Genomic DNA, 23,771 nt, shown 5'->3' with positions numbered 1-23,771 from the left:
ACAAAAGTAGGAGTAGACCTTTTTTTGAGGTTTACGTGACCTTGAGTTGGTCTTTCATTCGTGATATTGTGCCTGGATCTTATACCTTTTTAATGCATTTTTCCTCCGTTTATCCCCAGTGTTTATCCTTACGTTCACAAGTAAATCTGTCACTCGTGAATATGATTGAGCATCCACACCAGGGTGGAGAATTGACAACTTCTGCTTTCTCCTAAATGTGATCCTTAGCTTGAGACTGATCCCTGACTATCCAGCCAGGGTAAAAGGCATTTAAAGAGGGAGAACTTAATCCTGTGCTTGTCCCATATCCTTTCTCTCTTTTTCTTTAATTATTTGCAGCCATCCAACTTCCAATCAAATATTCAAATCAGTGCAAGCAGGAATGTCTATCAAAAGTATAATTGCATTTTAATTGTTCTGAATTGCTTTTTCTTTCCTACTTTGTCTGCAGGACACAGACTTGTCTACAAAGCCAAGTGTCAAGCAAGAAGCCCCTCCTGCAGCTTGGCGTACTGGACTTTGGAAAACTGGCAGCTATGTTACATTACCTGATGCACAACACTCTCCTGAGAAGATCCCATTGGGCGGTATCAAGCGCTCTGCTTCTTCCCCGCGATTAGGTTCGGATGGAAAGGTCAGTGGAGTGCATTATTTGGCTTGCTTTTTTTGGAACGTAGGCTGTCCATTTGCATGAACATGTTGCACTTTCTGTTGTACTTTACCCAGACACCTGGGTAGTTATCAATACACAAATATTCAATTCGCAAACAGTAATTACAAACTTCAATGTTGTTTTGAAATATTAATGTGACATGGCTGTTTTGCTTGCACCCTCAACTTATTTTCTGCACAACTGTACCCAATTGTGGAGTCACCTATTTGACTTCCTTAATTAGTTTGAGGTGAAACAATGCAGTACAGTCAAGATATATATTAATTCATATTTTTTGTAGTATCTTAAAACATAAGGAATTTAAAGTGCTATAATGGGGAGTGAATTGTTCAAAGTACAGAATTCTCAGCGTCAAACCTTATAACAAATTTAGATGCTTCAATGCAACCACCTCTTATTGATTCAAACTCTAGCAAATAGAAGCCTAGTCTACTCTAACACTCCTGGGACCATCCCTTTATTCTAGGAAATAGTTTGATGAGCCTTTATAACACTCAGCCCAAAGCAAATAATTCCTTCTTCGGACAGGGAGACCAAATCTATACACGGTATCCTAGATGTGCTCTCACTAAGGCCCTGCAGAGTTGCACCACAACTGCTTTACTCCTTTTGCAATCTAGTAATTCTTTAATAAAGGTTAACATAGAGTATGCTTTCTTGGTTGTTAACTATATCTGCATGTTAAATTTTCTGTGATTTGTTTGTGAATCACAGGTTCCTGTGAATTCCAAAATTTCCCCATGTTGCACCATGTGCAGTGAAATGTCTGCATTCTGTTTCTCCTACCAAAATGATTAACTTCACTTTACTGCACATTGTCACCCACTCATTTAAGTTATTATAAATCCATCTGGAAGTATTGAGGATGATAACAACAGAACTGTGAAGGTATGTCTATCAAGAAAGACTGTGTATGAGCTAAAATTATACAGTCTTTAGGGTGACATTTGAATAGTGGCCTTTAAAATTATCAAAGAGGAATCACATGGGAAGAACAGACACATAGACCATGAATATAATAAATCCCTTAAATAAAATCTAGAATTCAAAAGAAACATCTTTTACTTGTAGAATTGAGAAGATGGAGCTTGTTTGGAATAGTTGCAACCAAACATTTTTAAGATCAATTGAAGGTGAAGCTGAATAAGCATATGCTGGAGAAAGTGATAAAGGGTTAGAAGATCAGCGGTGTTTGTGTGGAACCTAAATGCCAGCATGCACTAGTGAGGCTGAAAGACGTATTTCTGTGCAGCTATTCCTCCCTGATGCATTTTGGTAACAGTATGCACCCCTTCCTTCTAGTGCTTTCAATTAAATGAAACGGCTTGACCTTTTCTTCAGAAACTCCTGTTCAGGCTATTTTGATCTACCTGAGAGTGCAGGACACTGAAGGCTGTGTTATTAAACAGAATGACTTTGACTTTAAGTATTGTACAGTCAAAAGGCATTGGCATTTCCCTCATAAGAAACCATCTTCAAGTGCATTTTGACACTGGCTTGAGACTGGGATGTGTATGGTTTCTCTAGCCAGCGTAAACATTTTAACAGTACTACAGCCACTTGACAGGACAGATTAGGTTTAATATCTTTTTGAAAGGCAGAATCTCTGATAGTGTGTAGTACTGAGGGAGAGCTGCACTGGGGTGTCAACAGAGATTGTTACAACTCCAGGCAGTGAACGCAAAACCATCTGACCCAGTGTATATACTGGAAGAATAATGGGAGAGATGTAGAAAAGACAAGCATTTATGAGTTAGAAGGAAAGAATATCCACATCAGCTGGGCTTTGTACATGTGAATAAGGATGCTGATTTAAAAACTAGAAACCTGAACATGTGAAAAGCTGCTTGTTATAGTAAGAATCAGAATATTTGCAGGTATTATTTTACTTCAGAAGAAACTGAGTCACTGCCTTTCTTTCACCATTGTAGTTGAGTGTTGCATAGTAATTACTGTAATCAGATTGTGGTGATCTGGGGTATTGGTAATCATCTTAAAAAGAGGATGTGGTTTTGGCAAGTATTGCTGTCAGTGGAGGACTGAGAAAGAGGAAACATCAACTATCAAACGAGAGCTTGGCAAATGTGGAGAAGTCTACTCTTGCAAGTTGCTTAATTGAAAAACAGCTATTAAAAGTTAAGGTTCTGAACAAAGCCTAGGTTATCTGTAGTTAACTGCAGACAAACTAACTGTTTGACATTTAAGAGAGTTTGAGATGTTTTGGCCACTACAATTGATTTGATCACCAATCTAAATGCTACTTTGGGGGCCGTGTCCCACAAATTAGTTTTCTGAAGCTAATAAACCAAATAAGGAATAAAGATATTGCTCCCAACTTTATGGAATGTTTAGAAAGTGGAACTTGAACCTCCTGAAATTCTATTCATACACCTCTGCTTCCATGCCTTCAGATTCCTTGGTCTCGAGCCCTGGATTTCCCCACACAAGCTCTTCTGCCTCTCCACCTGTCTTCTTAAAAATCCTCCTTGGAACCTATTTCTTTGACGAAACACTTGGATCTTTTTGTCCTGATATCTCCTATGATTCAGCATCAAAATTTTTATTTGCAATGGCCATCTTAAGGGCCTGGATCATTTTGTGCTGTTAAAGATGCTTTGTGATTGGTATCTTCAACAATGGTTTCTCTGGCATTGCTTGTATCTGGAGTTCTGCTATGATTCCATTCTGTTAATCTTGTTCTGTCATTTCAACATCGCTGCTCTGCTGCTCCATCTAAGGAAATGCCACCAATGACTCTCACAAGTTGTTGTGACTTGCTTCTGGATTCTTGGGAATCTCCATTTCTTGTTGTAACCTGTTGTAAGTTGGGAAGGAACCAGTCATTTTTATAGAGATTGTTTTGGAGCAAGTCTGTGTGACTACTGAAATGCAACATTCTCCTCTTCACCCAATTTTGCAGGACAAAGGAAAACACGAGACCCGGCTGGCCAGGGTGCCACCCACTCCAATTGGAAGGATGCTCAGTGTGCCTGAGACTCCGGCTGAGCATGCAGTAAGGTTAGAATTGGGCAAATAATCCTTACGTTGGATCAGTTACCTGGAGTAAAGTCCCTCCTTTGTGCTTCTAGAGCATGCACAAGTGAAAGGTCACAACATTGGTCTAAAACAAATTTTAATTAATTTAAAATTGGCAAAAGAAATGAGTGGTCATAGTAGTAGTACTTTCTTGTTTCACATCACAATTGGTTAAGATCTGGAATCCAGTGCCTGAATGTATGGTGGAGGTGGGTTCGATTGATGCCATCTGGAGGTCGTTATTCTTTAAATAAATCCCTGTGCAGAAGTAAAGGGAGAAGATGGGAGGGTAATAGCATAAAGTGAATTGCTTGTGCAGAGAACCTGTGGGAATATGATAAACCAAGTAACCATCTTCTTCACTGTAACATTGTGATTCTTTGAATACTTTTGTCTAGTCCTTTATCAAATATTGGAGAAGAAGTGACCTAGTGATATTGTCACTGGGCTAGTAATCCAAAGGATCAGGCTAATGTCCTAGAGATGTATTTGAATCCCACCGTAGCAAATGGTGAAATTTGAACTTAACTAGAATTTGGAAATGGAAAACTGGCCTAGTGGTCAGTTTGTAGTTAAAAATCATCTGGTTCACTAATTCTTTTTGGGGAAGAAAATCTGCTGTCTTTGACTGTTCTGGTCTGTATCTAATTCTGGACCAATAGCAATGTGATTGACTCTTAACTGCCCTCTGCCCAATTAGAGAGGGGCAATAAATGCTGGTTTAGCCAGTGACACCAACATCCCATAAATGAATAAAATTCTTATCCCAAAATGGGATTCTGCTCCATCTTCAGGGTATTATCCTGCATCTCTGGATTAGTAATCCAATGACATTACCACAATGCCACTATCTTCCCATTGTAATATTGTGTACAATTCCGGATACCAAACTGTAGGAAGGATGTGAATGCATTGCAGAGAGTGCAGAAGAAGTCTTCGACATTGGTTCTGGAGATGAGCCTTCTTTTGACTGAGGAAAGATTGGAGGAGTTTACCCTGTGCCCCTTGGAGAGAAGAAAGCTAACAGGAAGTTTGATAAAAGTTTCCAAAGTCATGAGAGGGTGTGGACATAGTGAATGGGAAAACTATTCCCATTCAGTGGATCAAGGTGCAGGGTTTGAAAGTGTTCTCAAGGAGCAAATGCAAGGTGAGAATTTTCTTTTCCACACTGAAGCAGTTAGGTTCTGGAATGCATTACCTGGAAGTGTTATGGAGGCAGGTTCAATTGAAGCATTCAAGAAGGTATTAATTGATTAATGAAACAGAAACAATGTGCAGGCTATGGGGAATAAACAGTTGATTAGCCCTCCATTGAAATGCTGGGAAAACTGATGCAGACTGTGGGCTAAATAGCTGTCTCCTGCACCTTAACAATTCTGTGAATTATGTTTGAACAACAGTCGTGCTTCCCTGTAAGCCACAATTAATAAAGCAAATTTCAGTTGGTCCCAAGATGAATTGGAATTTTTATTTGCGACGATCTTTCCATTTTGATCTGAAAGGGAAATGGTGTCAAACCTCTTGAAATACTTCTGTCATTTTTAGTTTCAACATACAGAACTTAATTTTTTAATGCTAGCTATTCCCTCTAACAATAGAATATGGAAATTTTGAGTACACTTGCATCAATTCACTACAATCTTTAGCAATCACTGCAATGAATAAATCTGTGCGTGCATACATTGTAAATTACGTTAGTGGTCCTGCACCAGTGCACTCTTAAGTAATTGGAGTTTAGTTGACCAAATTTTTCTCTGTCTTGCGTGTAGACTGGCAGGCTTCTTTCAAATTGAATTTAGCTTCACAACTAACCATGTATAATGTGATTTATACTTTAGATCATTGAGTTGAATCCTGTATCGTTTACACTGCCATGTCAATATCTCTCACTCCTCAGTAAATTAGAGAAGGCTGTGAGGAAAATATATTGCAATGTTATGGTGAAGATGAGAGTAACTGGTTTTTCTGTAAGGCTACAATGTATAATTAGTATCTACATGCATCCTGAGAAAGAAAAGGGAAATAGGCAGCAGGGGCTATACAACATTGTTTTTTGTTTATAACTGAAAGTTGAAAAGATCTGTTTTGTACCTACTTTTATTTATTTATTTCTAACTGAATTATTTTGTTGTCTATTTCAAGCTCGACCTACCAGCAGGGTAGAGATCCCAGCTCCCAGGTGCCAAAAGATATTCCAGGCATGTTGACAAGCGCCACTGATTTTAAAGAGAGGCGTCGGTAAGTTAGCTTTTGACATTTTGGCTTAGCAGAGGCAAAAACAAAGTAGATCAGTGTTGGAATTCTGAACAACAAAACCCAGGATATAGACAGTGGAAGAGAGGACAGTTCTTTGGAGCTGAGGTTTGTGTAATGTGTCCCACTTTTTGTCAGATACAAAGCAGACAAAGTCAAAGTTTTATGATTAATTGAAGATCAGAACTGATGTAAAGAACAAATACAATTGTGGTTCAAGGTGAAAACAGATGTTAATTAGGGCATACAAATGATTTATTCCAAGCAGGTGTAAAGTCCGTTTTCACAGTGCAGAAACAGGCTTTTTGGCCCATCATGTTTATGCCAGTCATTGAGCACTTAACTACTCTAGTGCCATTTTCCAGCACCTGGCCTACAGCTTGTATGCTATGGCATTTCAAGTGTTCATCTAAACAAGTTTTTAAATGTTATGCTAGTTTCTGCCTCTACCACCCTTTTAGACAAGTAGAAAGCATCCTACCTCTTAAGGAAAAGTTTCTTGCTGTCTGCTTCTTCTATTCCCCTCATTACTGTGTATTTCTCAAACAGGTTTCCCTCAGCCTTCTCTGCTTAACACAAATAACCCCAGCCTATCTAGACAGTCTTAGCTAAAGCACTCCAGCTCAAGTAACATCCTGTGAATCTCCTGGGAACTGTTTCAGGCCACTTGCATTCTCCCTATAGTGTAGGGGCCAGAATTGCACACAGTGCTCCAACCGTGGCATTGCTAACATTATATACGTCTCCATCATAACCTCCCTGTTTTTGTATTCAGTACCTTGAGCAATAAAGGCAAGTATCAATATGCTTTCCAAATGGTCTTATCCACCTGTCCTTGAAGGATCTGTAGGCAGAGATCTTTGATCCTCTGCACTTCCTAATATCCAAGGAAGATGCTGAGTGGTGATTCAGTTGAGATGCATAAAATAGTGAAGGGCTTCTGTGAAGGTCTTCCCTGTTACTCCATCCCGTATTAGAGAGGTCAGTTACCAAGGGGCATAGATTTAAGATTATTTTTAAGGGATTAAAGGGGATATAAGGAAAAGCTGTTTTCCTAGGTGGTGGGGTCTGGATTTCATTGCCTGGTTTGGTGGTGGAGACAGAAATCCTCAGCTCGCTTAAAAGGATCTTTAGACCTACACCTGGAGTGCTATGATCCGAGCGGTGGAAAGTGGGATTAGATTGACAGCTAGTTTATTAAGATGGCTCCAACATATTGGGCTGAATGGCTTTTTTCTGTGGTTCTAATGGAGTTTGTGCACTCCAAGCAATGGACTTAGTATTACAAAGACTGTGACTGGATAAACTCCATTTGCCCATGGAACAACCTCTGCAGAACTGGCATGACAAAATGCTTCATGAAATGTGTCACAGCCAGTAATAGCTACAAATTCAGGTACACCTGCACCCTGAATCATCGATGATTTCATGAGTGACCATTTTAAAATGTGAATTAATTAGCCTATCCTGAGAAGCTGGAGGATCATGTTATTACTAGCCTTTCTGTGTACAAGCCATTGTAATGAAGGTGTGTTTCTATACTGTTGGCAGTTTAATATGTCGTCCAATTTCCCAGAATTAGAAGGATCCATGTCAGAGCAAGTGCCAGGTATGCAACCCTGCTTGCGTACTGACTAATGTGAAAAGCTGTCTGACTGACTGATAAGTGCGGGGTTCTTTTTACAATATTTGGTCATTTTCTAAGTATAGCAAATCACTTTAAATCTGCTTCTCATTTCTGCAGATTATATCTTACCCCAGTGCGTGATGAGGAATCAGAATCCCAAAGAAAGGCACGGTCACGGCATGCACGACAATCCAGACGATCGACACAGGTCAGTGTTAACGTGTAACCGAAACTAAAACTACCTGCTTTAATATGACTTGAAATGTGACTGTTTTACTTTTGCAATTGTTAATTGCCATATTTAGCACAAATGTAGTGACATCTGCCAGTAGCTACATTTTTTTTGGACTGCTTATCTAAAGTCACTGCCTTTATTCCAAAACCAATTCTTGTCTGAATGCAGGATTAATTATTGGATAGTTTTAGTTCAAAGAAAAGAAACTAGCAGTTGGAAATCTGAAAACAATACAGCGACCACACAGTAGGTCAGGCAGCATCTGAAAAACTGTTGTTTTTGGTACAAGTCTATTCCAGACAAATTAATGACATGTTTAGGGAAATGATTATAGAATAATCCATGTGCACTTGCAGTCTTGCCATTTATTTGTTCCAATGTGAGTTTCAAGTCATAGTCATACAGACCCTTCAGTCCATGCCGAACATAATTTCAACCTACATTAGTCTCACCTACCTGCGCTTGGCTCATAACCCTCCAAACATTTCTTATTCTTGTGCGATTTTGAATGTAATTGTGTACCGGCATCCACTACTTCCTCTGGGAATTTTTATATAGACAAAGATTGCCCCCATGTCTCAATCTTTCTCCTTTTCGCCTTTAAAAGTACACCCTCTAGTCCTGAAATTCCCCACCCTAATGAAATGACACCTACCATTTATAAACATCCTATGCTCCAAGATAGAAGTCCCAGCCTATCCACCCTCTCCTTTATAACTCAAACCCCTCCTATTCCGGGCAACATGCTGGTAAATCTCATTTAAACCCTCTCTGGCTTGATAATATCCTTCCTATATCAGGGCAACCAGAACTGGACACAGTACTCCAGCAGAGACCTCACCAGTGTCTTATGCAAGCTCAACATGCCTTCCCGATTCTTCTACTCAAATAGAATGAGCAACGAAGGCAAGCATGCTAAACATAAACAACAAAGAATTATGTACATGAACTCCTAGTGTCTCTGTTCTAAACACTGCCCAAGGCCCTACTTTTAATTGTATAAGTCCTGCCCTTATATGTTTTACCAAAATGCGATATCTATGTATGCAAATTAAACTCCATTTGCCATTCTTCAGTCCATTCATCCAATTGATCAAGATCTATTTGTAATCTTTGGTAACCACCTTCACTATCCATTCTACTGCCAATTTTGGTGTCGTCTGCAAACTTGCTAACAATGCCTTCTGTGTTTTCATCTAACTCATTTATCTGAATTACAAACAAAAGTTGACTTGGTACCAACTGTGCTGTGATTGAGTTCCCCAGTAATTGACGCTGTAAGTACTCTTCGTCAGTGTTAATGTTTCATTTGATATCTGTGGAGTTTACTTGGAACCTATGATTTGCTCCCTACCCTGAATGTAGTACAGCAAAGAAGTGGTTTTGTTGCTTTTTTTAATTGTACTTGCATTTATTCATAGGGTGTAACACTCACGGACCTAAAAGAGGCAGAAAAGACCTTGGGGGGTGCCACTGAGAAAAAAAACCAGGATCAGCTGGAGAAGAGAGAGGAGGAAGAGAGTGATAGAAAAGGAAGAAGTTTAGTTGCTGAGGACAAGGTGAGAGTGCACAGAGTTTTGGAGAGAATAATTTTTGAATCACCAGTACGTTAGATATTATGCAGAGCATCCCATTGCTGTATTAAAGTGGATTGATGCATCTCTCCATTACACAGTTCACGTGAGTTGTTGCCTTCAACCTTACCTTTAATCTACCCCTTACCTCTCTAATTATCTTCTTGCCTGCATCTACTCCCCTTTTATAATTTACGTAGTCAGGCCTGCCTACCATATTTGTCTCACGAGGGTTCAGGAGTTGGCCAGGTCTGAAGCGGAGGTGAAATGTTTGAGATGGCTGTGCCTCCAGTTGCGGGAGCATTGAGTGGTATTCTGCCATTTTCCATAGTTGTTGCCATAAGCAGTCAACTTTAAAATTTTGGTAACATTAGTAGAATGGCTAGTCTGACCCTCTTTTGCTGGTTAAAAGCCACACACAAAGTAAATGTGATTGTGTGACGATAATTTCATGGGCATTCAACAGATTCCTGTCGATTTATTTGCAAGGCAATCTTTTTTGCTTATCTGACATTGAGCTTTGAGTGTACGATGAATGATCCAGTCCATTTTCCTTCTTCTCGTTTCTAGCTTATTCCTGCATGGCAATCAAACAAAAAAGTAAGAATAGTGAATTTTCTGCACTTAGTTAAAATTTTGCTTGTTCTTTGTATTCACTATACTGCAGATGCTTCACCTTTTCTCGTGCTTTTGTTCAGTTTGGCTGTCAACAAGGTTTTGGTTTTGTCTTTTGGTGGAGTTCTATCATTTGGAGATCTCCATCCTCACTTGAAGTGAGGTGAAATGCTTGAGTGTGAACAATAGGAAACTGAAATTCATCCGGCCCACGTGGTTCCTGGCTGATGTTGTAGTTCCCCTGTCTTCAAGTTGCCTTAGTTCCATTTTGAATGCTGCATCTTTTGACACTGGACTCCTCCCCATAGACAATGGGAAGCTGTTCGTTGAACCACAGAAAAATTATAATGTGGAACAAGGCCTTTCAGTCCACTTGTATTTGCACTGGCTAAATATGCTAGCCACTCATTGTAATCCCAACTTTCCAGCACCTGGTCCATAGCCTTGGAGATTATAGCACTTCATGTGCAGATTCTGGTACTTTTTATAAATGAATGTAGGGTTTCCATCTCTCTACATATCAGTGGTTTGCTAAACTTTACCTCACTCGATGACACATGTCTGTATTTATTTTCTATCTACTCGAATCATACCAATCATTTCCCTGCCTCTACAGGAAGTGGGTAGTCGACTGAGACCCTCCACCACAGAAGGAGTGTCGCTTACTTCCACATTTTCCAGATGTTCTGTTGCTTCAGCGTCGATTATAGATATAAACAAAGGTAATGTAAAATTATTATATTAACAATTAATTGTGTAAAGCTTAATTCTCTGTTCAACAAACTCATCTTCACTGGTCATAACTCTTGTACCTGAAGGTAATTATTGACTTGATTCACATACACTAATGAGTGTTTGTTCTTTGGTTTGTTCACAGCTCAAAAGTATAAAAAATATTTTGGGGAGGCAGCATATGAGACTGATTGACTTCGTTGTTATGAATCTCTCGACTGACCCTCGTCTCTTAATCTCCTTGCTTCTCCACTCTTTTTACATCTGTCCTTGGCTAGAGAATTTGGGTTATCTGAATCAATCTTATGTCCAGCAGTACTTTATAGTTAGTAATAATCTGTTCTCAACTAATTTGCAATGTTTAAAAACTCAAGGTGGCCAGACAGGTCTTCACAAGTTTAGTGTCCACTTCAGCCATGTCAGAGTTCTCTCCATATCAGACTGGAGTCTCAGCCTAAATGTCTATATTGGAGGGTTCTTGTGGAACAGTGGTGCTGTCCCTACCTCTGACCCTGGAGGCCCAGGTTCAAGTCCCACCTACTCCAGAGGTGGGTAATAACATGCCTGAACAGGTTGATTAGAAAATGCCCAAAAGTCTTTAGTGGGGCTTGAACCCACAAACATTTGACACATCCAAGTGTGCTACCAACAAGAACCACAGATGAGCGCAGTGTTTGCATGCAGACTTTGGAGATGATCTCAATGATACTGTTTAATTGGGGAAAAAAGCATACGTGAATAAATGACGTTGGAGCTAATTGAGACAAGCCTCTTGATCAAGAGTCCTCGATAGCAAATATATTTTTTTATTTCCAGAAATACAAAAGGTGTAACATGTGTATGTTTGAGAGCATATGTTTGTTTAATAGGCCATTCAACCCCTTGCGCCTATTACTAATTCCTACAGCTCTGCTGCTGAAACCCATGATAGGTCTGGGAACCAAAGTGTTGGGAACTTGCCACTCAATCATTTAGTCCATGATTGACTAGTTAATTGGGGCACTCCAGAGAAAATATTTGTAAATGTGTAATGTGTTAAACATCACACTTGAGTGCATTCTCAATTTGATTTTTTTCAAGCAAAATGATGTCAAATACCAACTCATTGGGCATTCAGAACTCTGGATTAGACATACCTGTCTTGAATGGCATTGTATAACCAGTGGAAGGTGGAGAGGTGTGGGGCAGTGATTTTCAGGGAAAACCTCTTCATTGCTGTTCTGGAGTGCTTAACCTGATGTAGCTGCCACTGTAGGGCATCATAAAACAAAAGTGTAAACCTCTCCAGCCTATGTACTGATGCCAGTGATGTTGAACATGTTTGTGGATATTTCCTTTCCAATTTTAAGATCTAATTTTGGGCATTAACTTCCTCCATAGCTTTGCACCTCCCTAGCTCTGTGACCGCCCCAGCCAGTTACCCTCCAAGATCTTGGCACTCCTCCAATTCTCACCTCTAACGTATCCCTGATTTTTATTCACTCTATATTTTGAGGATCTAAATTCATGACTTTTATCTCAACTTCTTCACTTCTCTGTTCCTGTGCTACTTGAAAGCTACCTTCTTTTATTCAATCAGCAGGATGTGGATGTTGCTGGCTAGGCCAACATTTATTGCCTAGAGAGCAGTTAAGCATTAGCTTTTTTTTTCAAAAAAAAAATCATTTTTGGGTTGTGGGTGTCACTGGCTGGCCGGCATTTATTGCTTGTTCCTAATTGCCCTTGAGAAGATGGTGGTGAGCTGCCTTCTTGAACTGCTGGAATCCATCTAATAAGGGTTTTGCTGTTCAGGAGAGAATTCCAGGACTTTGACCCAACAACAGTGAAGGAACAGTGATATACTTCCAAGTCAGGATGGTGTGTGTGTCTTGGAGGGGAATTTGCAGGTGGTAATGTTTGCATGCATCTGCTGCCGTTATCCTTCTAGACAGAAGTGTTTGTGGGTTTGGAAGGTGCTGTCTGATATTTGGTGCATCTTGTAGATAGTAGCAGGTGTACTGAGTGTCAGTGGTGGAGGGAGTGGATGCAGTGGACGTAGTGCCAATCAAGTGGGCTGCTTTGTCCTGGAATAGTGTCGATCTTCTGGAGTGTTGGAGCTGCACTCGTTCAGGCAAGTGGGGAATATTCCATCACACTCCTGACTTGTGCCTTGTAGTTGGACAGGCACTGGTGAGTCAGGAGATGAGTTGCTCACTGGAATGTATTCCTAGCCTCTGACCTGCAGGTTGTAGCCACTGGATTTATGGCGAATCCAGTTGAGTTTCTAGTCAATTGTAACACCTAGGATGGTCATAGTGGGGAAATCAGTGATGGTGACACAATTGAATCTTGTTCATCAGTTCATAGCCTAACATTTATGTGGCACGAATATTACTTGCTACATGTCATCCCAAGCCTGGTTATTGTCCAGATCTTGTTGCATTTGAACGTGGATTACTTCAGTAACAGGGGAGTCTCATATGATGCTGAACGGCCGCCCCTTCTGACCAGATAATGGAGGGAGCAATGGTGAAGCAGCTGAAGATGGTTGGGCCGAGGACCTTTACCCTCTACAACTCCTGTAGAGACAGAACATAGAACTCCATAGCACGGTATAGACCCTTCAGCCCACTGTTGTACCGAATTTTTACCCTGAACCTGAAGTCTATCTAACCTCCACCCCTACCTTTTTATACTATCATCTATATGCCTATTTAATAGTCGCTTAAATGTCCCTAATAAGACCGACTCCACTATTCTCTTCAGCAATGCACTCCATGCCTCTACCACTGAGTAGAGAGCCTACCTCTGATGTCTCTCCTGTGTCTACCTCCACTCACTTTAAAACTATGGCCCCTAGTAATAGCTATCTCCACCCTAGGAAAATGTCTCCGGCTGTCCACTTGATCTGTACCTCTGATCATTTTGTACATTTCTATCATGTCACCTCTCCTCTTTCATCATTCTAAAGAGAAAAGCCCTAGCTCTCTCAACCTTTCCTCGTAAGACCTTCCCTCCATTCCAGGCAACATCCTGGTAAATCTACTCTGCACCTTTTCCAACGTTTCCACATCCTTCCTGTAATAAGGCAACCAGAACTGGACACAATACTCCAGATGTGGCCGAACCAGGGTTTTGTATAGCTGGAGCATAACTTCTCGGCTCTTGAACTCAATCCCTCTATTAATGAAAGCTAACACACCATACACCGCCTTAACAATTCTATCCACCTGGGTGACAGCTTTCAGGGAACTGTGAACATGAACCCTAAGGTCTGTCTGCTCCTCCACACTGCCAACAATCTTTCTGTTAACCCTGTATTCTGCTTTCAAACTTCTCCTTCCAAAATGAATCATCTCACACTTTTCAGGGTTAAACACCATCTGCCACTTCTCAGCCAGCTCTGCATCCTATCAATGTCCCTTTGTAACATAGAACAGCCTTCCGCACTGTCCACAACTCCACCCACCTTCATATCATCTGTGAACTTACTAATCCACCCTTCTACTCCTACAACCAAATCATTTACAAAAATCACTAAGAGAAGAGTACCCAAAACAGATCCTGTGGTACACCACTCATAACTGAGCACCATGTTGAATATTTTCCACCCCCATACCCTCCCACCCCCTGCGCAGGGGGATCCACAGGGGATCTCTGCACTGACCTGTTTCCTTCCCTTCCCTTACCATCACCCAACTGCCTTCGTTCTTTGGGGTAATTTCTATCACCAACTCAGCCTCCCAAATGATCCTGTGTTCATCCAGCTCCAATTCCCTAACGTGGTCTTTGAGGAGCTGGAGCTGAGTGCTCTTCCCACAGGCAAAGTCAGCGGAGTCACTGATGTTAACTCTTGCCTCCCATGTCCTGCAGGAGGAACATTGCACTGCCCTGACTGCCATTCCCTCTAAATTTAAACTTCACCAAAAGAATTCTAAAAGTTAGAGAATAACTTGCTTACCCTTTTTTTTAATTCTTGGGTTCGAGGAGGTGGAGGTTTAACATTAAGAAAAATGTCTCCAGTGTTTCATGAGAATATCCTCAAATAAAATTTGACTAAAGTAATTTGCAGATAATAAGATAGGTGAGAGAATATTGAGTAGGAAAGGTTGCTGCTCAAAAGGCCACTTGCAGATTTCTTTAAACCAGTTACTGGTACATTCCTATTTTCCCATCAGATCCTTTTCTGTGGAAGAATGTGCAAAATAATAATGTTCGGTCTTACTTACATTTTTTAAATTTTCATTTTTTTAGTTCAAATCCCTCCCTAACCTCCAGCCAGCAACCCTCCAAGATCTCGGCACTCATCCAATTGATTCATTGACTCCATGTTACTGACTGTCTAAATGCTGGGAATTTCATTCCTAAATCTTTTCACTTCTGTACTGCTCTATACTCGATAAAACTTCAGTAACCTATCCCAGTATTGTTTTTGGCGTTAAATTTCTTTGAGAGTACTTGCTATAAAATGTTTTCTAACATTTCATCGTATTGTGGTATCAGTTAGGCCAGTTGGCTGTACAGTTGGTTTGCATGCGAAGCTGTTAACATGGGCTCAGTTCCCACCCTGTCTGAAGTTATCACAAAAGGCACTCCTCCTCAGCCCCTCTCCTTGCCCGAGTTGTGATGACCCTCAGGTTAAACCATCATGAGTCATTTCTCACTGATGAGAGAGCAGCCCTGTGGTCCAATAAGACAAAGGTGACTTTACTATTGTTTGCGAAACGTTCCAGCTTTTTGCTGATGTTACACTTTCAGAATTGAACCTTTTATGACCTGAAGAACCCAACCTTGAACTAGAAGAGTATCCTGGCTTTGTTTAGAGTTTTGCAGAAACCTGTAATTTTGAGTTTTATAATGCTGCCAGCACTGCAGAGATTCCCAAGATGACTTAGTAGAACACCAGTTGGTTTATTGTGATAACATTAACCCTTCAGATTTTGCTGACATGGGGAAAGCCCACAGTGTCACAAGACTGCTGTCCTATGGCCTGAATAAAGAACTCGATACATTAGATCATTGGAGATATTTTTGGGGAAATGTACAAATTTTGCAATGAGTTTAATAAAATATACCTTGGTTTTGAAATACGCAGCATTATCTCTGGTCATTTATCCTAAAATGATCGTTTTCTTTTATTTGCGTGCAGACCCTTCCCTGGATTCCTTTTAATGGTGATCTTCAAATGGAGATGCTGATTTAGAGAAAAGAATGTAATTCTTGTTAGCACTTCTCATTGCATGTTGTATCTTGGGCACACTGCTGAAATGATAGTTCAGTTTACAGATTCTGCTACAGTCTAGACATTAACAAGAAACCAAACTCGTTCCCAGTGTCCTTCAATAAATTCGAAACTGTTCAGAATGAAACTTTTATTGTTCTGTCCGCCTCTTGTCTTCATGGATAAAAGTCCAATGATTTAGGGTTTGGTAGTTAAATTTTAACGTGGTGTAGATATCTGTAACTCACCCCAGGAATAAATTTATGCAGGTCCTTTCAGTAGGTTTCCACTTTGTGTAAGAGTGCATATATTGAAGGGGTGCTGTAAGCCAACTTCATTTTGTTTTAATGTTTTATTTTTACGGGCTATTTCCTCCCATTATGTTGGTTCTTTATTTTTTGGGTAATGTTATTGGCATCCCTTGGCCTTGCCTCCCAGTGTTACCTCCCCATATACCTATGGCCTGCTCTTTTGTCTTTTCTTCCCTCCTGATGGTGCTTCTCTGGTTGCCTCTTACTTCCCACTCTGTTCCCACTCTGTTCTCACCTTGGCCCACTTGCTTTCTCCTTGAAGCAGCTCCATTCGTCTGGCTGCTGTTCTGAGCTTGTCCTGAAGGGCTCCACCTTATGGCTGACATCAGTCATTTCAGGGACTTTATCACTTCTGGGACTGTCTACTATAGATGGTTCTTTGTCAATCTAAAAACATGGATTTTAAGAAATTTTTTGTTTTACCGAGGTCTACTGATTTGTCCAATATTGATTTTGTTTAATGATTTATTTTGTACACTTTTTCACCCAGGAGTGCAAAGTCCCGTGCACATATGGCACAGTAGCTTAACTTGTAAATTCCTTGTATAGCCATAGGAACTTGCTTTTGACTTTAACATTGATTCCTACGGGATTCTAGGACTCACTTCAAGTTATTTCACTTAAAGTTGTGATTTTTCAGGAACGTAATGATGATTTAAGTGAGGACTTGCTGTACATTTTTTTTAACGTAAGGTATTTTCTTCCATTCTTGAGAAGCTGCAGGAATTGTTGGGTAGAAAAGAATCTTGGAAACCTTTCTAGAATGACAGCTACTGCTATCTCATTGCAAACCAATTCATTGCAGCCCAAGTTAGGAGTTGAGCTCACGTGCATTTTTTTCATATCTATCTATACCTGTGAGCACCTGTACATAAGGTTAGCCAGAAGTATCTCCTCCAAGCATTAATGTGTTTAGAGTTTCAGAGCATACAGTGGCTGGAGCTATTCTCTTAATCTCTAGATTCGGAAGATTGCAAAAGGGAGGAAGGAGATTCGGATTATAGCAATCAGAATCGATTATCTGTACGAGATCGGCGGAAAGCTAGAAAAGAACGTAGGTTTACTGGCAAACCAGAATTCTCAGAAGAGGTGAGTCCTGTACTGATGATTCAATTAATTGTAATTGAAGAGATGGCTAACTGTGAGCGTGCTCTTCATTGAGATACACTTGCATGAGCGGTTCTGTTCTTGTGTGACTAAGCATCTTTCAAAGTTGTGTTTATTTTCTTTTTTTTCCCCCCCCCCCCTAAAATTCTCTGTCCCTTTCCATTTCCACGAGTCCTACAAACCAGTTAATCCTATTTCTTGTATATTGCTAATTTGACCTAATTGTAAACTGGAACTTTAAGTTCAAGCTACATGTGCTGAACAGACCAAATCCTATCTAAATCGTGTTTGTTTGGTTTTTTTTTTGTTTATTTTGACTTGGTATCCTTTGTGTACCATGTATTTGGAGTGAATCGAACATTCCATTTAGTCATCTTTCCTTCGATAATTTTGTGGTAGTGCTTTCTCTTTCTCAAACAGAAACTTAGCAATGGTCGATTGTCTAACATCCATGTAGTTGTCCGCATGAGCAGTTAAAACTTCATTGGCTGTGCACGACCTTTACGGTTATCTGTTCCTAGAACCTAACAATTGAGTTCCCAACGTAAAGTTGTGTGTACTGCAACTTGTCACTTGTTTCACTGTACCCTGTGAGTTGCAACCTGTGACCATTCTGCTTAGCCTATAGCACCATCATAGACTAACTTGTGAAAATTACTCTGCTTGTAAGGAAAGAATCTGAAGTGAATTACATGTTCAAAACCATGGCATCTTCTGATTTCCAGAAATCAGCTCAGTATTGAATGGCTCCAAGCTGGTGGTAATATTAAATTGCTACCTCTCTTGCTGTGAGATTTTTGTTTTTCTTAACATGTTTTGTTTAGGAGCAAATGATTGAGAGAATTTACAGTGGATAATTTTTAAACTACTATTCATTATATTGTAGAACGGTTGGTTATAGCTCAGGAGTCCATTTGCCTCCCTTTATCTGTGCCAGCTACCGAGAAGAGCAACTCAGCTTGTCCTGTTTCCCTCCCTCTTTCCTGCAGGCTTGTAAGCCTTTTATCTTCAGATAATTATTGAATTCCTCATTGAAAACAACAATCTAATTTATGTCTTCCACACTCAGCTAGTCTGTTTATATCCACTTTCATTGTTACTTTTAAAAATAATTTTCTCTTTGTCTCACTTACTTTGTTTTGCAAATCATCTTAAACTGCATCTCCTGGATATCATTCCTCCCACAATGAGCACAATAACCTACTCTGTTCAGGTCTCTCATGATCTTTAACATTTCTTATCAATTTTCTGGGTTCTCTCTTCAAGGAAGAAATTCTAGCTTTATCAATCCATGTAGTGGAAGCCCCTTGTCTCTTAAACATTCTTTCAAATCTTTACTGCACCTCTGGAATGTTTTTGCCTTCTTCATAAAATATGGCACACTGAATACTACATAAGTCTCGTTGAGATCACTGTCCTTTATAAAGGTTCACCAAAGTTTCCTTGCTTTAGTACTATTTGTACCTGTTTATAACGCCCAGTATTCTCTGTGCTTTATTAACCACTTGCTCGGGCCACCACCAATGACTTTTTTGATGTTTTGTGTGCACAATCCCTTAAGGTACCTCCATCTCTGCACCTCCCTTTTTGTTTTATATTTCATTTTGCCTTTCATTGTTCTAAGAAAAATGTACTCACTTTTTACATTTAAATTTCACCTGCCTTCCTTCAACATTTCAACTTTAGAAATCTATCACCGCATTGATCACAGTCCACAGGACTTCTGATTTTTGTCACTGCAAATTTTGAAATTGTCTTGTGCACCCATGTCTGTCATTTTCTGGATGAAAACCAAAGCAGTGGTCTTACTACTGACCGCTGGAGAGCCCTACTACACACCTGGTTCTTCAAGCCTTGTTCATGTTACCTACCTCTGCCTAAATTGGAGACCGTGTAAGTTGCTGCTGCAGCTGCATTTTTTTTTTTCTATCTGTTCACTTATAAAAGCTGTACAAAGAATAGAAGTTATGCCTGTACTGGGTAAATCAACTGCCCCATACTGTTTCTCACCAAATACAAGTGCATACCTGTGCAATACTGAAGTGACAGGCTTTTGGGGCTGCTGTTTTAATGTGGTGCTTTGATGTTGCTCTGTTTTCAGGGAGACAGCACAGAACAGATGAACAGCGTGGACACATTAACGCACAGGCAAGAACATTTTATCCACTGCTCGTTGCGGGAGCAGACTTTAATGGCTCTCAGATCCTGATGGAACGCAAATCTTGCATTTCTTGTAGCTCCTCTGTTCTGTTTGATGTCAAGCATTTTATATTTGATGTTTTGTGTGCACAAACCCTTAAGGTACCTCCAACTGTGCACCCTCCCTTTTTTATTTTATTTTGAACAAATTTGTACCTCAGGAATCTGGTGATGTACTTTCATCTAAATTGACTCTGCTCTTTGGGACTATTTCATATTTCTTCTGTCCACTCTCAAATGCTTGTTAACCCTATGGCTTCCCAATCAATGGCACCTATCCCAAAACTATATATTGTCAGTTAAAAAGAATGCCCTCTCTTCAAAAATTGCTATAGACACTGAAGTTATCAATTGTTCTGAGGTTTTGCAGTGTTGACCATGAAAACTAAAGTTGCAGCTCATTCTATTTTTGTCGCTGTGATGCAAGTGCAGTCTAATCGAGTTTTAGGATTAATTTCTATTCCAGAATACTACAAAGTCTTTAAATCAATTAGCAAGCATTAAAATAACATTTTAGAGATTTATATTTTTTTAAAAAGTGCTGGAACTATGTGGTTCAGGGCTTCCCAACGGGGTGTAGAGATCCCAGGAAGGAGTAGCGATTTGGGGTTTTAAGGTGGTAAGATCTTGAGATAGTAATGGCGCTATGACTGTAAAATTCTCATATTTTGCAAAACTATTAATGTGGCCAGATCCTGCATCAGTAACAACAATAAGTTCTACATGGCTACTAAAAGCTATGACTTCTTTATTTCAGCAGCAATCACTCCTTCTCCTGAAAGTTCTAATTAAGAACTAGTACTGTATGCAGTAGAAGCAGAAGCACATGACTGTCAAAGGCATGACATTAATTAATTATTTTTTGATGCGTCGCTGTGCTATGAATGCTGAGGTCTGAGCTGTAAGAGCCTGAAAATTCAGATAACTGAACTGGTGTTTCTGGAATTTCAGTCTGGGGAGGTTGTGGTTTCCTGATTTTTTTTTTTTTTCAAAACATGTGCCAACTTTGGCTCAGTGAGTTAATTCATTGAGTAGCAGATTCTTAAAGATCAACAGGGTTCAAGCTTGAATTTGGGTCAGTGCTGGAATGACTTCGTAGGAACTGCCGATGCTGGAGAATCTGAGATAACAAAGTGTGAAGCTGGATGAGCACAGCAGGCCAAGCAGCATCACAGGAGCAGGAAAGCTGATGTACGGATCTGAACCCTTCTTTAGAAATTTCTGAAGGGACTGGACCCGAAACATCAGTTTTCCTGCTCCCGTGATGTTGTTTGGCCTGCTGTGTTCATCCAGCTTCACACCGTGTTATCTCTGGAATGTCTTATCCTGCTTTGGTCACAGAGTTGAGAGCAGTTCGTGTGTCTATTCAAGAGAGAAATTTCAAGTTCAGTTCTAGGCCATAGTCATCGTTGCCTCCTAGAAAAGCAGTATATGGACATTTGGCGAGTGGTAATGATCTCTGTAGGTGACTAGCCTTCAAGGTATCACTGCCAACTCGTTAATAAAGGCTCCTTTGGTAAGGGACTGCAGGGCACTCAATGCTTTTCCAGCTGTGTCCTGGGATGGAAAAAGGGAGTGGAGAAACGTGACTTCCAAGAATTCAAAAATGTGTGCAATCCCCAAGTCCTGAAATCATTTTAAACCCTTTCCTTTCCAGAGTTTGGCATTGGAATATGTTTATGTCTGGCCTAAAGCCAACATTCAGCAGCTGATATATTTGTGAGAAAGAGATTTCCGTAATGTCTTTGAGCTTGTCAAACAACTGTGACAAGAAATGTTGACTCATTAAATCAATTAGTAGCTCCTTGCTCAATAATGGGAAAATTTCACCCCAAACAATTGGAAGGCCAGGACTTCGTAGTTGCAAGTCCACCTGGGTTTTATAGAAGTTTGTGAGGGTCTTCCTGGGTTGTCTGTATTTTATTTGGCTGTCCATTGTAGGTTTCCTTTATCCATTCACCATAACCGCGCTGACAGCAAACAAATCTTTCTGATTGGTGACAGGTATGGCCCAAGTCTGAGTGATCGGATTCCAGGCAGAATTGGGACACCCTCCCACTCCAGTGCGAGGGTAATGGAGGATGGAAATAATGACTTCAGGAAGGTAATGAAATGGCCGACAAGTTGATCATTGCATGCTTGAAATGGTAATGTAATGTCTTAAGTAATTCAGCCTAAGGTTATACACTGTGCTTGTAAATATACAGTTGGTGAACCTGTGATAAAATGCTAGAATGGAACAGTCCTTGAATGAACTTTCTTTGCCTTTTTTAATATTTTACAAAAATAAAGGTATGTGTGGCAAAGTGTAAAGACACTTCCAAGAAAAGAATATGCGTCAAGAAGATTCCTTGCTGAACTTTACAAAGCCTATGATAATGTAGGAAGTCCTAATTCACTTCGGCCAACTCTGCCTTCATACACTGTATTTGCCTTTATTAAGTGTAAGACGCTACTGTTTGACCCACACTCTCTCCACCTTCAAACTGCATGTCAAGTTATATCCTGTTATGATCACCTTCTTTGCCTAGAGTCGTCTTTTATGACAAGGTCATCAGCCAGCCCTGTTTCATTGCACATTACCAGGTCTACAATAACCTACTCTCTGACTAATTGGAGAATACTGCTCTAAGATATCATCCCCAAAACACACTACGAACTCTAGGAGACTTCCTACATTATCATAGGATTTGGAAAGTTCAGCAAGGAATCCTCTTGATGCATATTCTTTTCTTGGAAGTGTCTTTACACACAAGTGATTATTTGACATAACAAAGTGTGGAGCTGGATGAACAGGTCAAGTAGCATCTTATGAGCACAAAAGCTGACGTTTCAGGCCTAGACCCTTCATCAGAAAAGTGGGGAGGGGGAAGAGGGTTCTGAAATAAATAGGGAGAGAGGGGAAGGCGGATCGAAGATGGATAGAGGAGAAGATAGGTGGAGAGGAGACAGACAAGTCAAAGAGGCGGGGATAGAGCCAGTAGAGGTGAGTGTAGGCGGGGAGGGGATAGGTCAGTCTGGGGAGGACGGACAGGTTAAGGGGGTGGCTTGAGGTTAGTAGGTAGGAAATGGGGGTACAGCTTGAAGTGGGAGGAGGGGATAGGTGAGAGGAAGAACAGGTTAGGAAGGTGGGGATGAGTGGGCTGGTTTTGGGATGCAGTAGGGGGAGGGGAGATTTTGAAGCTTGTGAAATCCCCATTGATACCATTGAACTGCAGGGTTCCCAAGCAGAGCATGAGTTGCTGTTCCTTCAACCTTCGGGTGGCATTGTTGTGGCACTGCAGGAGGCCCAGGATGGACGTGTTGTCTAAGGAATGGTAGGGGGAGTTCAAATGGCTCGCGACTGGAAGGTGCAGTTGTTTATTGCGAACCGAGCATAGATGTTCTGCAGAGTGGTCCCCAAGGCTCCGCTTGGTTTCCCCAATGTAGAGGAGGCCACAGCGGATGCAGTATACCGCATTGGCAGATGTGCAGGTGAACATCTGCTTGATGTGGAAAGTCTTCTTGGGGCCTGGGATGGGGGTGAGGGAGGAGGTGTGGGGGGGGGGGGGGGGGGGTGGGTGGGTGGGTAAGTGTAGCACTTCCTGCAGTTGCAGGGGAAAGTGCCGGGTGTGGTGGGGTTTGAGGGGAGCATGGAGCGGACAAGGGAGTCACTGAGAGAGTGGTCACTCTGGAAAGCAGACAAGGGTGGGGATGGAAAAATGTCTTTGGTGGGGTCTGATTGCAGATGGCAGAAGTGTTGGAGAATGATGTGTTGGATCCAGAAGTTGGTGGAGTGGTATGTGAGGGCGAGGGGGATTCTCTTTTGGCGATTATAGCGGGGACGGGGTGTGAGGGATGAGTTGCGGGAAACTCGGGAGACACGGTCGAAGGCGTTCTCAACCACTGCAGGGGGGGAGGTTGCGGTCCTTGAAAAACAAGGACATCTGAGATGTACAGGAGTGGAATGCCTCATCCTGGGAGTAGATGCAGCAGAGGTGAAGGAATTGGGAATAGGGGATGGAATTTTTGCAGGAAGGTGGGTGGGAGGAGGTGTATTCCAGGTAGCTGTGGGAGTGGGTGGGCTTGAAATGGATATTGGTTTCTAGGTGGTTGCCTGAGATGGAGACACAGGTCCAGGAAGGTGAGGGATGTGTTGGAGATGGTCCAGGTGAGCTTGAGGTTGGAGTGGAAGGTGTTGGTGAAGTGGATAAACTGTTCAAGCTCCTT

General features: G+C 41.0%; 1 protein-coding gene across 2 annotated transcripts in view; it reads left to right on the top strand.

Annotated features, from left to right (window-relative positions):
- Positions 1-23,771, top strand: part of LOC125447265 (protein phosphatase 1 regulatory subunit 12C-like) — a 72,595-nt gene that overhangs the window by 34,996 nt on the left and 13,828 nt on the right. For both annotated transcript variants that reach the window (XM_048521552.2, XM_059640562.1), the window contains 9 exons: positions 452-634; positions 3,594-3,691; positions 5,852-5,947; positions 7,707-7,797; positions 9,246-9,383; positions 10,630-10,735; positions 17,218-17,345; positions 19,465-19,511; positions 21,567-21,666. In XM_048521552.2, coding sequence (XP_048377509.1) covers positions 452-634; positions 3,594-3,691; positions 5,852-5,947; positions 7,707-7,797; positions 9,246-9,383; positions 10,630-10,735; positions 17,218-17,345; positions 19,465-19,511; positions 21,567-21,666 — 987 coding nt within the window. The remainder of the gene's footprint in view (positions 1-451; positions 635-3,593; positions 3,692-5,851; positions 5,948-7,706; positions 7,798-9,245; positions 9,384-10,629; positions 10,736-17,217; positions 17,346-19,464; positions 19,512-21,566; positions 21,667-23,771) is intronic.

This window comes from Stegostoma tigrinum, chromosome 38 (assembly GCF_030684315.1).
Source record: "Stegostoma tigrinum isolate sSteTig4 chromosome 38, sSteTig4.hap1, whole genome shotgun sequence".
Classification (NCBI taxonomy): Eukaryota; Metazoa; Chordata; class Chondrichthyes; order Orectolobiformes; family Stegostomatidae; genus Stegostoma; species Stegostoma tigrinum.
This window is presented reverse-complemented; position numbering and strand designations above follow the sequence as displayed.